Source organism: Sinocyclocheilus rhinocerous, unplaced genomic scaffold (genome assembly GCF_001515625.1).
Source record: "Sinocyclocheilus rhinocerous isolate Xijiao unplaced genomic scaffold, SAMN03320098_v1.1 scaffold1982, whole genome shotgun sequence".
Classification (NCBI taxonomy): domain Eukaryota; kingdom Metazoa; phylum Chordata; class Actinopteri; order Cypriniformes; family Cyprinidae; genus Sinocyclocheilus; species Sinocyclocheilus rhinocerous.
Window position 1 is genome coordinate 589,336 of NW_015651555.1, and position 14,918 is coordinate 604,253.

The 14,918-nt window shown below is 38.5% G+C and overlaps 1 protein-coding gene across 1 annotated transcript in view; it reads right to left on the bottom strand.

Moving 5' to 3' along the window:
• The window catches only part of myh10 (myosin, heavy chain 10, non-muscle), a 77,435-nt gene that overhangs the window by 24,859 nt on the left and 37,658 nt on the right, over window positions 1–14,918 (bottom strand). The window contains exons 5-10 of the mRNA XM_016518545.1: window positions 12,326–12,428; window positions 11,228–11,257; window positions 6,997–7,089; window positions 1,693–1,756; window positions 1,149–1,247; window positions 244–320 (exon numbers count right to left, since the gene is read on the bottom strand). Of these exons, the coding sequence (XP_016374031.1) occupies window positions 244–320; window positions 1,149–1,247; window positions 1,693–1,756; window positions 6,997–7,089; window positions 11,228–11,257; window positions 12,326–12,428 (466 nt within the window). The remainder of the gene's footprint in view (window positions 1–243; window positions 321–1,148; window positions 1,248–1,692; window positions 1,757–6,996; window positions 7,090–11,227; window positions 11,258–12,325; window positions 12,429–14,918) is intronic.

The following is a 14,918-nucleotide window of genomic DNA, read 5'->3' on the forward strand; positions in this document are numbered from 1 at the left end:
CAAACACTCCTCCATCTGCAGAATCTGAACAGTTATGATGACATTTTAACGACAAGAGACTAGCAGCCTATTGTTGTAAGTGGACACAGTGGTGAAAAGGAAATGTGACAAGAACAAAAGGACAGCAATGGTCTACGATCAGGCCTGACAGGATCCAAGAGGTAAAACACTAATGTAAAGCTTCATAGCTGAGAGGGTGGGTGATCTGACAGATATACAGTGGAGAACTGAAAAGCTCATTACCTGTTCTTTAGTTTGGGCTTTTTGTACATAGTCTCTGCCCACTTTGATTCTATTGAAGCCCTCCAGGAGTAGATCAGCTGCCAGAACAACAAGAGTATTAGTAACACAGCTGCAATCTTCTCTAGACACCAGACTGCACCATATTCTCCATAATCAGTCTGATGCCTTCACACATTAGCTGGGTTTCCATCCAAAGTTGCGGATTTAACTTGTGTAAAATCGGAATATCACATAAGACATTTGCGAAAAAACAGTTTCCATCCAACAAATCAGAGAGAACTAAATCGTCACTTCCTGATAAACTGGCACTAAATATCACTAAGTAGAGAAGCCACTGAATATAATAATTTTCATATATAATAAATTACTTGCACATCAGAGTGAGCAGATGAAACACAATAAATGCGGTCATTGCTTTTGGAGGTGGATGCTGTTGTTTGGGAACGCAGTCGTGTAAGACAGTTCTGGGAGGCAATTATACAGAAATACTTTGACTACAGACTTTGCTCGGGCATTTAAGAAGGACCATAACAACATTTCAAATGATGTGCAACAAGATCGGTCCGCTGGTTAGTCAGGTTATGCCGTCCCATAGCGCAAAGTCACATGACTTTTTTTGATGTGCATGGAGGAATTTATTCGGCAAATGCGTTTCTATCTCTATTCGCATTAACCCTTTTTTGCACAAGTCAAAAACCAACTCAAGCGAGTGTAAAAACTTTGTGAATTAAGGGATTTTTTTTTTCTTCTTCAAAATTTGGTGTTTCTGTCACTCGTTTCTGAAGCGATACTTCAAAATGCGAATAAAAACTGGGTGATGGAAACATGGCTATTGTGCAGCTCCCAATCTCATTGCTAAAAACTCTGACTAAAAAGCTTATAAGCATGTAAATAGAAATACTCACATCTTAGATGTTCTCCAGCACCAGCCAACAGCTGGTAGAAGACATGGAAGGTGCGTTCATCTTTGGCTTGGCGAATGGCCCTGGACTTTTCAAGAAGATCTTGTAACTGAGTTAAGGGCAAGCAAAGTCCATTTTACAGCTCATTTTTCAGTTTACATCAAATCACAGCTGTACAGCTTTTTGTGGCACTTAAATGTGACATTTAAACATCATAAAACTAATTTACAAACATTATAATTTGTTTGATTTGATTTTTATTTGTAAAATAAAATTAAAAAATTCTGACACTTACATCAAAACCAGCTTATGATGTTGTCTCTCTGTGGCATACTAATTATACAATAAATAACTGTTTTTTAACTGCAGCGATAGTAACCGTTTAAAGTAGTTTCACTATTCTAAAAGTCCATAAAAGGTCAATTTGCATACATTTACTTCTGCTGAAAAAATAAAGACACACACAGAAATTCACCCATTTCATTTGATCTTACAGCTGTTTGCAGCATTGCTTAAATGTAATGAAATGATTATCAGATCAGGATACAGGTTTCGATGTTGGCCCCCACAATGTAACCGGTTACATCAAAGTTGATGCGGATGAACTTGCCCTGTGGAAAAACACATAATTAAGATGTGTATTTTTTTCTATGATGTGCTTATATACTGGTCATGCTTTATAAACCATGCCGTTGCAACTATCTTTAGATATAGGCCCAATCAACATTTTTAAGAATCCATTTGAACATATGGTTGTCTCTCTGTCGTTTTAACAGAAGGGCTTATGCATGCATCATGTGCAGCACCTGTTTAAACAGCTCTACTTAAAAGGAATCTGTACTTAAAGCATGCGTAAAAGGCTAACAAACACGCTTATTTGCAGCAAATGGCGTCAAAATAATCACCTAAAGGAAGAAACAAATTCCTCTGTGGCTGTTGATTTAATTGTATGCTTAAAAGTAGGGTTGGGCCGATAGACGATGACAGACATCACGATGTTGAGCCTGCATCGTGATCACCCCCCCCCCGCAATCCACCGCATCCCAATTCCGTGTTCAGAAAGGAAATTAAGTGTACTACAGAACCCCTAAAGGGAATAAATAGCCTACGAGATGGGAGGATAAAAAAATATTTCAATACTTTCATCTCACAATTATATCATTGGGTAATTATACTGTATATAAATTGGGGGCATCAGGGAGCCTTAATATGCAGGGCATTGAAACCGTTTTCGAATGTGCGCTCTCATTTTACTTTCACTTTCGAGACTCGCGATCACACGGACTCTATACTACGGACCAGTACTGCCGCTACCAAACTCTGAGATTATGTACAGTAAGTGAGATAAACTTTCATAGGTCAAAAGTGTTTGTTTTTGCTTTGTAAGAGGCTCTGCTTGGCATAAATTCTTTTCTACAGACCTTGAGTCTTCGACACACAATTTATCCACACCGTGAGTGTTATTGGTCTTTATGGGCTTCCTGACACAACCCATCATATGGCTTACATGAACACCGCAAAATAAACTACAAAAGTTATTAAAGATGCAACAGCTTGTTCTTATATATTTTCCTTGCAGAGTGCAAATGTAAACGGCTGTGCATTTATTTGTGCATTAAATCAGAGCTCTCACAGGATGTGTGTATTTAAAGGCACAATATGTAATTTTTGCCGCTAGAGTGCGCGTATTCAAAATAAACAGAGGCAAAGGTGTAATTTGATGATGCAGTGACTGAGTGTGGAATCATGGGAGTTGTTGTCTTCATCCCCACAGCCGATGCAATCCGACGGGACTCGGGCAGAAATCATGTTCATAGATGAGCTAATGATTTATTAACGTAGTAGAATGAAGCAGGGTGAGGCTGAAAGTTGTCGAAGCGAAACGAGGCCGCTGAATGAGCGTGGCACACGTATTCAAAATAAACAAATAGACAAAGGCCTAGCTTGATGACGCTGTGACTGAGTGTGGAATCATGGGAGTTGTCGTTTTTATCCCCACAGCCGATGCAATCCGACGGGACTCGGGCAGAAATCATGTTCATGGATGAGCTAATGATTTATTAACGTAGTAGAATGAAGCAGGGTGAGGCTGAACGCCGTCGAAGCAAAACGAGGCCGCTGAACGAGCGTGACACGCGGCTTGAAAGCAGCGGAGCTTTTATTATGCCACAGTCGACCGCTTCCGCTCCTTCCGGTCGTGCGTATGTGGGGGGGAAAAAAGCAGCGCTGTTTTCTCATACTAGATACATTTGAAAGCTCTGTTATTATGCTACTCTGTGCGGTCGTCACCGGTCTAATAAAACGCACAACATATTAAAGCGTCTTTGGTGTTTCAATGTTTTCTACAAAACAAAACCGGAAATCGAGGGGTTATGACGTCATTGGCAGGCGACACAATGACACTATGGACACGGTCCGTGTCACTAGTTAAAATTGCTTATTTCTCTCTAATTTAAACATTCTTCGAAACATTTGGGATAATGTAAGAGAGAGACGAGAGAGGGGAGAGAGGGGGGAAAAAAAAATCTTGTTCCGATTCCCAGACACACTGCCGCTCGGCCCTCCACCAGCTGGGTAACCTCTTCCGCGATGCCTGGCGGCGGCACTGGATGCCCCTTGGCGGACGGCCCAACCCGGCAACTCACTCCAGCCCACCGCCTCGAGCGTCCATGGGGCAGACTGCTCCGCCATGCTCGATGACACCATGGAATCAACACAGTGGCGAGGGCTCTCTGGCAGCGTGTCCCTCCTTCCTCCCGGGTTTCGGCACCAATGTAACAAAGTTCGTAGTTCGGGAAGAAGGAGGCGGGAACCGGCGAACATTCAAACGAAACTTTAATAATAAAATAAACACAAAATAGCGCGTCAGCCCCTCACGGACGACTGTCACGCACAAACAGAACCAAAACACAAAATAAAGTCCAGGCCTGGTCCTCTCTCGTCCAACACTGTCGTCACTCCTCCTTTTATCCTTCCGGAGCTCCTCCGTGGGACTCGAGACCGTTGAGTGGTGCAGGTGTCGCTCATTATCAATTACTCCACCGGTCTCGGTCCGTTCCCACGGCTCTCGGCCCCGCCCCTCTCGTCACAAAGACCCTTTAGAATAATGTTACAGTATAAAAAACAGATGCGGAAGTATCAGATTAGACTTACAAAGCGTGAAGAGTTGTCATTTTTCACTGTCTTGGCATTCCCAAAGGATTCCAAAATAGGGTTTGCCTGCAGGAGTTGACGCTCTAACTCTCCCTGTAATGCAAAAGTCACTGATTAGAAATACCAATTATTAAAATATATGATTAAATGAAGTTTTATAAAAGAACAGATACAAAATGAACTTTAAAGTTCAAAGGTAGTGTGTATAACTAAAAAGCCATAAAATAATGTTTGTGAAATCTTGAAAAGAAACCCAGTGAAAATGTTCCATTTATTCACCAGTAAACAGAGTGAAAGCAAAGAGAAACATTTCCAATTTTACAAACATTTGAGCATATATTACCTTAAAACAGTATACTGCAGATCACCTTGGGTTAGTTTGTATAATCAGTAAGGTCTTTATTTACATCCACTTTTTAATACACAAGTTTTGGAGTGGGATGACTGACTCCAAACTCAAAAGTTCCATATCATCTTGATCACAAATACCATTTATTTACTGTATTCTTCACAGTATTTTGTTGAGATGGTGTGGCTAACAATGATCAGTCTGCTTCCATAGCAAAGCCATTTCTCTTCATCTGACCTTCAAACCAGAAGCAGATCATCTGGATGGAGTAAAAATACACTACCCTACAAACCTAATTAAAGCCTGGGTAGCCATGAGAGGCTTTTTGTGCAAATTCTCACTGACTGCCTGAAATACAGGCTTTGGGGGGTTGGAGAGGAAACTCCTCAAATTAGCAACGACAGACGCCCAAAGCCCCACTGTGCCACATCACAGAGTTAGTCTGCATCACAGCTCCCCCAGCAACAAATCTGGGACATCCACCCCCTTACATCCTCCAGTCACCCTCAGTGTTGCCCACGTCCACCTGATAGGAAGTTTAGACAGGTGTCCCATTGTTCTTACTGTTGTCATGAGACAGGAACACAACACGGCATAATATTAGTGGATAAAGTCCAGAGAATTTTGTGGTTTAAAGATTTACAATTTTCACGCTTATGGAAATGTAATATTATAAAAAGCCTATAAATAGACTGCAAGATGTTTAACTGTTGAACAGATGCTGAATTGTTTAAACATATCTGGGTGTATCTGAGAAAACCAGTAACTAAAGTCAGAACAATGCAATGAAGTTTTAAAAAGGATTAGTGATGAAGCTTTATGAGAAAATAACAGGTTCCACTCTCATCTAAACAGGAGATAAATTAACCATTGAAGTGGTATGACAAAATTGCATTAGCAATGGTAATTTTTAGCAAATGAAGGTCTGATAAGATTAAGTCAAAAAGGTATTCATCATTATAGAAAGTATGCCAAGAACTACTGGCATTCAAGCTGCTCTTTGTAGCAGGGCTCTTTGTAAATGGACATTCCAGAACTTTCCAACTGCATGGATGGAGCAGCGTAACATGTGATCTGACAAATGGGAATTCAGCACTGCGACCACTGCACCATCATGCAGTATTTTTTTTAAATTTTACGTTTTACAGACATGTAAATTACTTGACATCACCCCCAAAAGTATAGTAAATTGGATCCACAGAGAACAGAAAAGAATAATTAAGAAGGTAGATGTTATATGGCAGAATGAGAAGTCGTTAGTAAAAACAAATAAATAAAAGATGAGGGTAAAATGAACAAAAATGACAGTTTCCTATGCCCAAAGAAGTAGCGTGATATAAGAAAATGGGAAAAAACAAGGGACTACAAGCTACTCACATAAAACAGGATTCCGTTCTGTAATCAAATCATTATCATGGAAACAGAGGTGTTAATGTCACATAGAGGGAAACACACAAACACACGACAGACAAAACACACACAAGCAAGGGGTGATTTAAAAGCTGAACAAAATGTGCTGTGAATATATGTAGGCCTGGGTGATAAAACGGTATCGATATTTATCGACGGTACACCTTCTTCGATAACGATATAAAAAATGTTCGATATAGCGCACAATATAGGCACGTACTATGAGTGATGCAGACAGCACACACAAACACGAACACATGCTGAAATGAGTGCTGTGCCTGCCTGTGATGAGGAGATTGTGAATAAAGAAGGAATATTGGTCGAATTTAAAATAAACATTTGCATTTGAATGTTAGGTGTGCATCAGGGAGCGTCATCAGTGGCGCGTTGTCCTATCCTAACAAACCATACATCAATGGAAAGATTATTTATTCAGCTTTCAGAAAGTATATAAATCTAAATTATGGCTGGTTTTGTGGTCCAGGGTCACATATATGCATTGTAAAAAGTGATTGTAACACAGTTCGTAGTCACGGGAAGAAGGAGGCGGGAACCGGCGAACATTCAAACGAAACTTTAATAATAAAATAAACACAAAATAGCGCGTCAGCCCCTCACGGACGACTGTCACGCACAAACAGAACCAAAACACAAAATAAAGTCCAGGCCTGGTCCTCTCTCGTCCAACACTGTCGTCACTCCTCCTTTTATCCTTCCGGAGCTCCTCCGTGGGACTCGAGACCGGTGAGTGGTGCAGGTGTCGTGCATTATCCGTGGGACTCGAGACCGGTGAGTGGTGCAGATGTCACGCATTAGCATTTACTCCACCGGCCTCGCTCCGTTCCCACGGCTCTCGGCCCCGCCCCTCTCGTCACAAAGACCCTTTAGAATAATGTTACAGTATAAAAAACAGATGCGGAAGTATCAGATTAGACTTACAAAGCGTGAAGAGTTGTCATTTTTCACTGTCTTGGCATTCCCAAAGGATTCCAAAATAGGGTTTGCCTGCAGGAGTTGACGCTCTAACTCTCCCTGTAATGCAAAAGTCACTGATTAGAAATACCAATTATTAAAATATATGATTAAATGAAGTTTTATAAAAGAACAGATACAAAATGAACTTTAAAGTTCAAAGGTAGTGTGTATAACTAAAAAGCCATAAAATAATGTTTGTGAAATCTTGAAAAGAAACCCAGTGAAAATGTTCTACTTAACAGCAATAAAACAGAACGAAAGCAAAGACAAACATTTTTGTATTTTACAAACATATTACCTTATAACAGCATACTGCAGATCACCTTGGGTTAGTCTGTATCATTAGTAGGGCTGGGTAAAAAATATCGATATCTCGATATTAATCGATTCTCATTTTTTCGGAACGATATCGATTCTCAAATCCCAAGAATCGATTAGTCTAGCCTGTTTTCAGTTAAAGGACGGAACACTGAAGGGCACTTCCCATCCATTAAATCGCAATAAGCATTGTGCTTTGGTACTTTTAAAATAAAACAGTCTCAGATTTCAAATTCTGTCCATTGTATTGCAGTATTCAAACAATAAATGCCGTTTTGGCACTGTTTAATGTGGAGTGATCGCTGTAGCGCCTCAGTTCAACAGACGCGGCAGCGCGAGGCGCACGTGAACTGATCATCTCCTCCACATTAATACCAGTTTCAGCACATAAACAATAAACATGACTAAACATCCGAAGGTAAGTTAAAAGAAAGAGTACAACTTTACAATCCGTATTCTGTCTCATGTAATCGCTCAATCAGTGTTTCAGCTGCGCAAAGACGTCAATAGGCCTATAATGTCTTGTAAACAATGTCACGTAACGTCACATTTACCTCAGAAAAACATATTCGGTGACCATAAACTCATTAGTCAGATAGAAAAATAAACTGTAGAGAGGGGCATTTTGCTAAATATAAGCACCATATATAACATATTCATTATAAATTTGACTGTTCTTCAATGTTTAATTTATGTTTGAATAAATCCATCAAGTTTTTATGACAGCCACTGTTTATATAAAAAAAAAAACGAATTGAAGTAGAAATATGTAATTGTAACTTTATTATTTTAAAAACTTCATTAAGTGTAATTTTAACAAATCAGTCAATTTTAACCTTCAGTATTATAGTAATGTAGTACCAACTGACTCTCATGTATATTTTACAGCATTAGTTGAGAGATTTTTTTTCCCCTTGAAAAAATTTGGCATGTACTGTACCTGATATATATATCCAAATTAATTGATATTGAATCGAATCGAATTGGTAATCGAATCGAAAGCTTGTGAATGAGAATCGAATCGTGAAATTTGTGTCAAACCCCAGCCCTAATCATTAGTAAGGTCTTTTTTAACATCCCCTTTTTAACTCACATAAGTGTTGGAGTGGGATGACTAACTCTAAACTTAAAGAGATAGTTCACCCAAAACTGAAAATTCTGTCATTAATTACTCACCCTCATGTCGTTCTAAACCTGTAAGACCTTTGTTCATCTTCAAATTGAGATATTTTTGATGAAATCCGAGAGCTTTCTGACAGCAACACAACTACCACGTTCAAGGGCCATAGTAAGGACATCGTTAAAATGGTCCATGTGACATCAGTGGTTCAACCTTAATTTTATGAAGCTACCAGAATAATTTTTGTGTGCAAAAAAAACAAAAATAACGACTTTATTCAAAGATTTTTTTCTCTTCCGTCTCAGTCTTCGATGCGTGTTCATGAGAGTACCACAACGCATGCGTGTGGTGCTGCTGATGCAGGAGCCGGCGTTCTGACATAGAACACACATGTGCTGCGCCTTATTTACAAGCAGAGGAATGCACACGAATGCGCCATGGTACTGTTGTGAACACGCATCGAAGACTGGCACGGAAGAGAAGAAATTGTTGAATAAAGTGGTTATTTTTTGCTTTCTTTGTGCACAAAAAGTATTCTCATAGCTTCATAAAATTAAGGTTGAACCACTGATGTCACATGGACTATTTTAACGATGTCCTTACTACCTTTCTGGCCCTTAAACTTGGTAGTTGCGTTGCTGTCTATAGAGGATCAGAAAGCTCTCGGGTTTCATCAAAAATATCTTAATTTGTGTTCCGAAGAAGAACGAAGGTCTTACGGGTTTGGAACGACATAAGGGTGAGTAATTAATGACAGAATTTTCATTTGTGGGTGAACTATCCCTTTAAATGTTCCATATCATCTTGATCACAAATACCATTTATTTACAGCATTCTTCACAGTATTTTGTTGAGATGGTGTGGCTAACAGCGATCAGCTTGCTTCCATAGCAAAGCCATTTCTCTTCATTTGACCCTCAAACCAGAAGCAGATCATCTGGATGGAGTAAAAATACACTACCCTACAAACCTAATTAAACCCTGGGAAGCCATGAGAGGCTTTTAGTGCAAATTCTCACTGACTGCCTGAAATACAGGCATTGTGGGGTTGGAGAGGAAACTCCTCAAATTAGCAACGACAGACGCCCAAAGCCCCACTGTGCCACACATCACAGAGTTAGTCTGCATCACAGCCCCCCGAGCAACAAATCTGGGACATCCACCCCCTTACATACTCTAGCCACCCTCAGTGTTGTTCACGTCCACCTGATAGGAAGTTTAGACAGGTGTCCCATTGTTCTTACTGTTGTCATGAGACAGGAACACAACACGGCATAATATTAGTGGATAAAGTCCAGAGAATTTTGTGGTTTAAAGATTTACAATTTTCACGCTTATGGAAATGTAATATTATAAAAAGCGTATAAATAGACTAAGATGTTTAACTGTTGAATAGTTGCTGAATTGTTTAAACATATCTGGGTGTATCTGAGAGACAGACAAAAGTCAGTAAACTAAAGTTATAATGACGAATTTTTAAAAAGCCTTAGTGATGAAACTTTATACAAGCAGTAACATGTTTTGCTCTCATCTAAATAGGAGATAAATAACCATTGAAGTAGTATGACAAAATTGCATTAGCAATGACAAGTTCTAGCAAATGAAGGGCTGAAAAGATTGTCAAAAAGGTACTTTCATCATTATAGAAGGTATGCCAAGAACTACTGGAATTTGAGCAGCTCTTTGTAAATGGACATTCCAGAACTTTCCAACTGCACCGAGCAGAGTAAAATGTGATTTAAGAAATGGGAATTCAACACTGCGACCACTGCACCATCATGCAGTATTTTTAAATACAGCACAGTGTAAAGTTTTACAGACATGTGAATTACTTGACATCACCCGCAAAAGTATAGTAAATTGGATCCACAGAGAACAGAAGAAATAATTAAGCAAGCAGTTGTTATACGGAAGACTGAGAAGTCGTTAGTAAAAACAAATAAAAGATGAGAGAGTAAAATGAACAAAAATGACAGTTTCCTATGCCCAAAGAATGGTGTGAGATATAAAGAAAACAGGGGAATAAAACAAGGAACTACAAGCTACTCACATAAAACAGGATTCCGTTCTGTAATCAAATCATTATCATGGAAACAGAGGTGTTAATGTCACATAGAGGGAAACACACAAACACACGACAGACAAAACACACACAAGCAAGGGGTGATTTAAAAGCAGAACAAAATGTGTTGTGAATTTATGTGAAAGGCACACTCTCAGTTTGTGAGTGAGGCTTTTGCTGATTTAGAATGTTACTGGTCTAAATAACAGAACTGACCGTTATGTGTGGTGCTAAAAACACTGTTTCATTTGTTGTTGTTTTTTAACATATCTTAGACATCAGGTCAGGTTGTACATGATCAGCTCTTAACTTTCATACAACTATGAAAATGACATTAAAATGTCAGATTTCACATCATGCAAATATATCACTATGCCCCCAGCTATCCTGACAAGTTAACTAGGTTAATCTCTAATATGTTTTATCCAGCACTAAGCATGGTGAAAATAACCCTTCATATTCTGAAGGATAGAGTGCATACATTCAAAACCATTTAGCAAATGTGACAAAATGTGTACAAACTATTTAAAGTAAACCACCCAAACCCCTTAAAGCAATGTGTTTACTTGTATCAAAAATATCTCAAAGTGCTGAAAATTTCCCCTCGGATTGGCTATATTCCATTGGTGTTTTTATAGCAGGTTAGTTTTGCATGCACAAGCAGAGCAGGTATAAAAAGCTTAAAGGGAACTTGCCTGGAGTTTGACTGCTTTAGGAGATTCTGGCTGTTTGTATATAATAAACAAATGTAATATGTTAGAAGGAATCAGGGCCACATTCTCCAAGTGTCTTAGACCATGGGACAGATCTGGGCCTTTGGTTTGTTGTATATATTTGGCCATGCAAATACATTAAGACCAAAGACTACAGCATGTAAAACTCTTCAGCGTGCTTTCATATAGTTTTGAAGGTAATACCCGTTATCATACATTAAGAGATCGGTAAAACTGCACAAAGATGGCAAACTACAGGCCAGCACTACAGCCACTAAGATGTTTTCTCAATGTAGGCCCACGTGTAATACTTACACATGGTTAAGAGCCAGCAGTTATTACTAGATGATCATCTAGACAACATTATCAGTACATTAGAATCTACACACAACACTATCACTGACATACAAATGCATGTTATCCACTGATGTATGTTAATTTGGTTAAAATTAGTCTTCCAGTAAAAGCACCCTGATGTCATTGTAACTAACGTGTCTAAAATAAAATAGATTACTTGTAAGACATTACAAATTAAAGAGTTTGAATTAAAGAGCTTCAACTGTAAATGCAGTACAGAATAGTTTTAACAACTGACTATTTGTCTAACAAGCCATTTGTAAAACACTCTTGAAGAAAGTCAAGATACCTAAAAGCACCCCTGCTATAGCAATGGATGACAAGACCGATGTCTTTGCAAACTGTATCGCATCCTACTCTTTTTTTTTTTTTTTAAGTGTTACTCAGGACTTCTCAATTTTTTTCTATTCTGTTATCTTATGTAAACACCACCTAAAGAAACACCTGATCAGAGTCAGAAGAAGCCTAATTTTATAGGGGTTTCTTAAAACCCGAATAATTAATTGAAAATATGTAGGCCTAGTTATGTTGCATATTCATCTAATTAACTAGTTTTTAACCTGCAAGCCTCATCACCCTATCCTGCTCAGTACTGCCACCTACTGAGGTGTGGCAGTTTCCCAAAATATACCCACATATCCTTCCACACCTATATCATTGGTGGAATTTAACAAGAAGGTCAAAAGTAATGATTCAGTGAAAGGCTGAGAGAAATGAACTCACTGGAATGTTGTGGTCTTTCTTTCCTTTGTGAGAGGATGCAACGTGAGCCAGGTACTGGATGACTTTTTTGGTGTTTTCTGTCTTTCCAGCACCTGATTCCCCTCTGCAAGAAAATTCCAATCAAAAGCAAACATAAAAAAATTATAACAATAATAAAATACCCAAATAAAATAAAACAACAGACTGGTTAGATATTTATGCACATTTGCATTCCACAAACTAAATTAAGCATCATGCTGCATCCTGTATCACAGGTCTGCTGTTTGTTTTTTCAGCTGCAGTTCCTTTCAGCAGCTAGGACCCTGGGTGAGGAGAATTTGGTCTATAGTGCTGGTGTATTACACAATGGGCTTTATTAAGTGACCATTAAAAGTCTTATATAATATTACTGACATGCATAATATGTTTTAATGACTTTATAACACAATGATATGGATGCAAGAAATACTGTTCATCACAGGTCTGATTAAAAAATGATTCTCCCCAATCTGCAAATAATTGGAAAAAAGTCTTTAGAAAGACACACAAAGGCCTGTGAAGTCATTCACTTACTGCTTCAATCAATGAAATTTAACAGCAAAATCTCATGCAAATAGTACACCACACAAACACTATATACAGGTGCATCTCAATAAATTAGAATGTCGTGGAAAAGTTCATTTATTTCAGTAATTCAACTCAAATTGTGAAACTCGTGTATTAAATAAATTCAATGCACACAGACTGAAGTAGTTTAAGTCTTTGGTTCTTTTAATTGTGATGATTTTGGCTCACATTTAACAAAAACCCACCAACTCACTATCTCAACAAATTAGAATACTCCATAAGACCAATAAAAAAAAACATTTTTAATGAATTGTTGGCCTTCTGGAAAGTATGCTCATTTACTGTACATGTACTCAATAACTTGGTAGGGTCTCCTTCTGCTTTAATTACTGCCTCAATTCGGCGTAGCATGGAGGTGATCAGTTTGTGGCACTACTGAGGTGGTATGGAAGCCCAGGTTTCTTTGACAGTGGCCTTCAGCTCATCTGCATTTTTTGGTCTCTTGTTTCTCATTTTCCTCTTGCTCAGTTTTGCTGTGTGCTTTGGGTCATTGTCATGTTGGAAGGTAAACCTTCTTCCCATTGACAACTTTCTGGCAGAAGGCAGCAGATTTTCCTCAAGAATTTGACGGTATTTTGCCCCATCCATTTTTCCTTTAATCCCGACAAGTGCTCCAGTACCTGCTGCAGAGGAACACCCCATAACAGGATATCACCACCTCCATGCTTTACTGTAGGAATGCTGTTATTTAGATGGTGAGCTGTATTGGGATCACAGTTGAAAATCATATGGCTTTGTGTTCCATTGAGAAGGTGATCAGCTACACCTGATTGAGTTTACAAGTAATTTTTAGGGCTGTAATGGATTTCCGGCAGACATATTGTTTGGTGTTGAGGCCAAATAATTCAATTTCACTTCTTAATAATAGACTTCACTGTGCTTCTAGGCATTGATAAAGCCTTTGAATTTTTTTGTCTACATCTCCTGACTTGTGCCTGTCACAACTTTATCCCATAGATCTTTTGACAGTACCTTGCCACCCATAGTTGATTGTTTGCTTCAGTTGCACTACCAAGGACTGAAATGCTCCAGGAAAGCTCTTTTCATGCTGAGTTAATCAAAATGACCACAGCGGATCACAGTTGAAAATCATATGGCTTTGTGTTCCATTGAGAAGGGGATCAGCTACACCTGATTGAGTTTACAAGTCATTTTTAGGAGGGGGTGATCCTTTTTCCAACTCAGTGATTCATTTTTTTTTATTTTTGTATGACATGTTGGTGTTATATCTTTCATTTGGATGTTATAAGTTGCACTAAGTAAAGCTGGATAAAACAAAAACTGTGTCCGTCTTAAGATAGAACATTTAACTTATGAAATGTCAGAGTATTTTATGAGAACTTCAAATGCATATACAATAGAGATATGTTATAACAAAACGATTAAAGCACAATATACATTGACATTACGAACAGCTCACGATAAAACTCTTTCAATAAAGTTAAAACCCTTAAAAGCACCCCAGCTACAGCAATAGATGATTAGACACAATAGATGATCTTTGCCAAATGCATTGCTTCCCAATGATTATTGAGATTAAGACGTCATGTAAACAGTCTATCTTCTAAAAGCACCTCTCAAAACTCCTGCATTTTACTCCATTCTGAAAAAAACTGTTATCCTCATGTTGCTCAAATATAGCAAGACCTACTAGTAAGAATCTACTAGAACACTGATTTTCAAAGTGTGGGGTCTCCCTCATGTGGTAGGCAGAGGAATCACTGACTTAAATATAAATTAATGTTAAAACAGTGTTTCCCAGCCACTGTTGTCGGGTGTGCCATGGAAAATTATCAAAAACTTCCTTATCTCTATTATATTTCGTTATTATTTTAAATCAGTGCTATTGGTCATTATGTCGGTTTGTGGGTTTTACAAATATTTAACCAATGAAAAGCATTCAAAAGAGCTTGTGACTAAACCTCGTAATGCCATTGGATCCTCAAATTGTCAGTCAAACCTCATAACTCCACCCCGCCTCCATTCA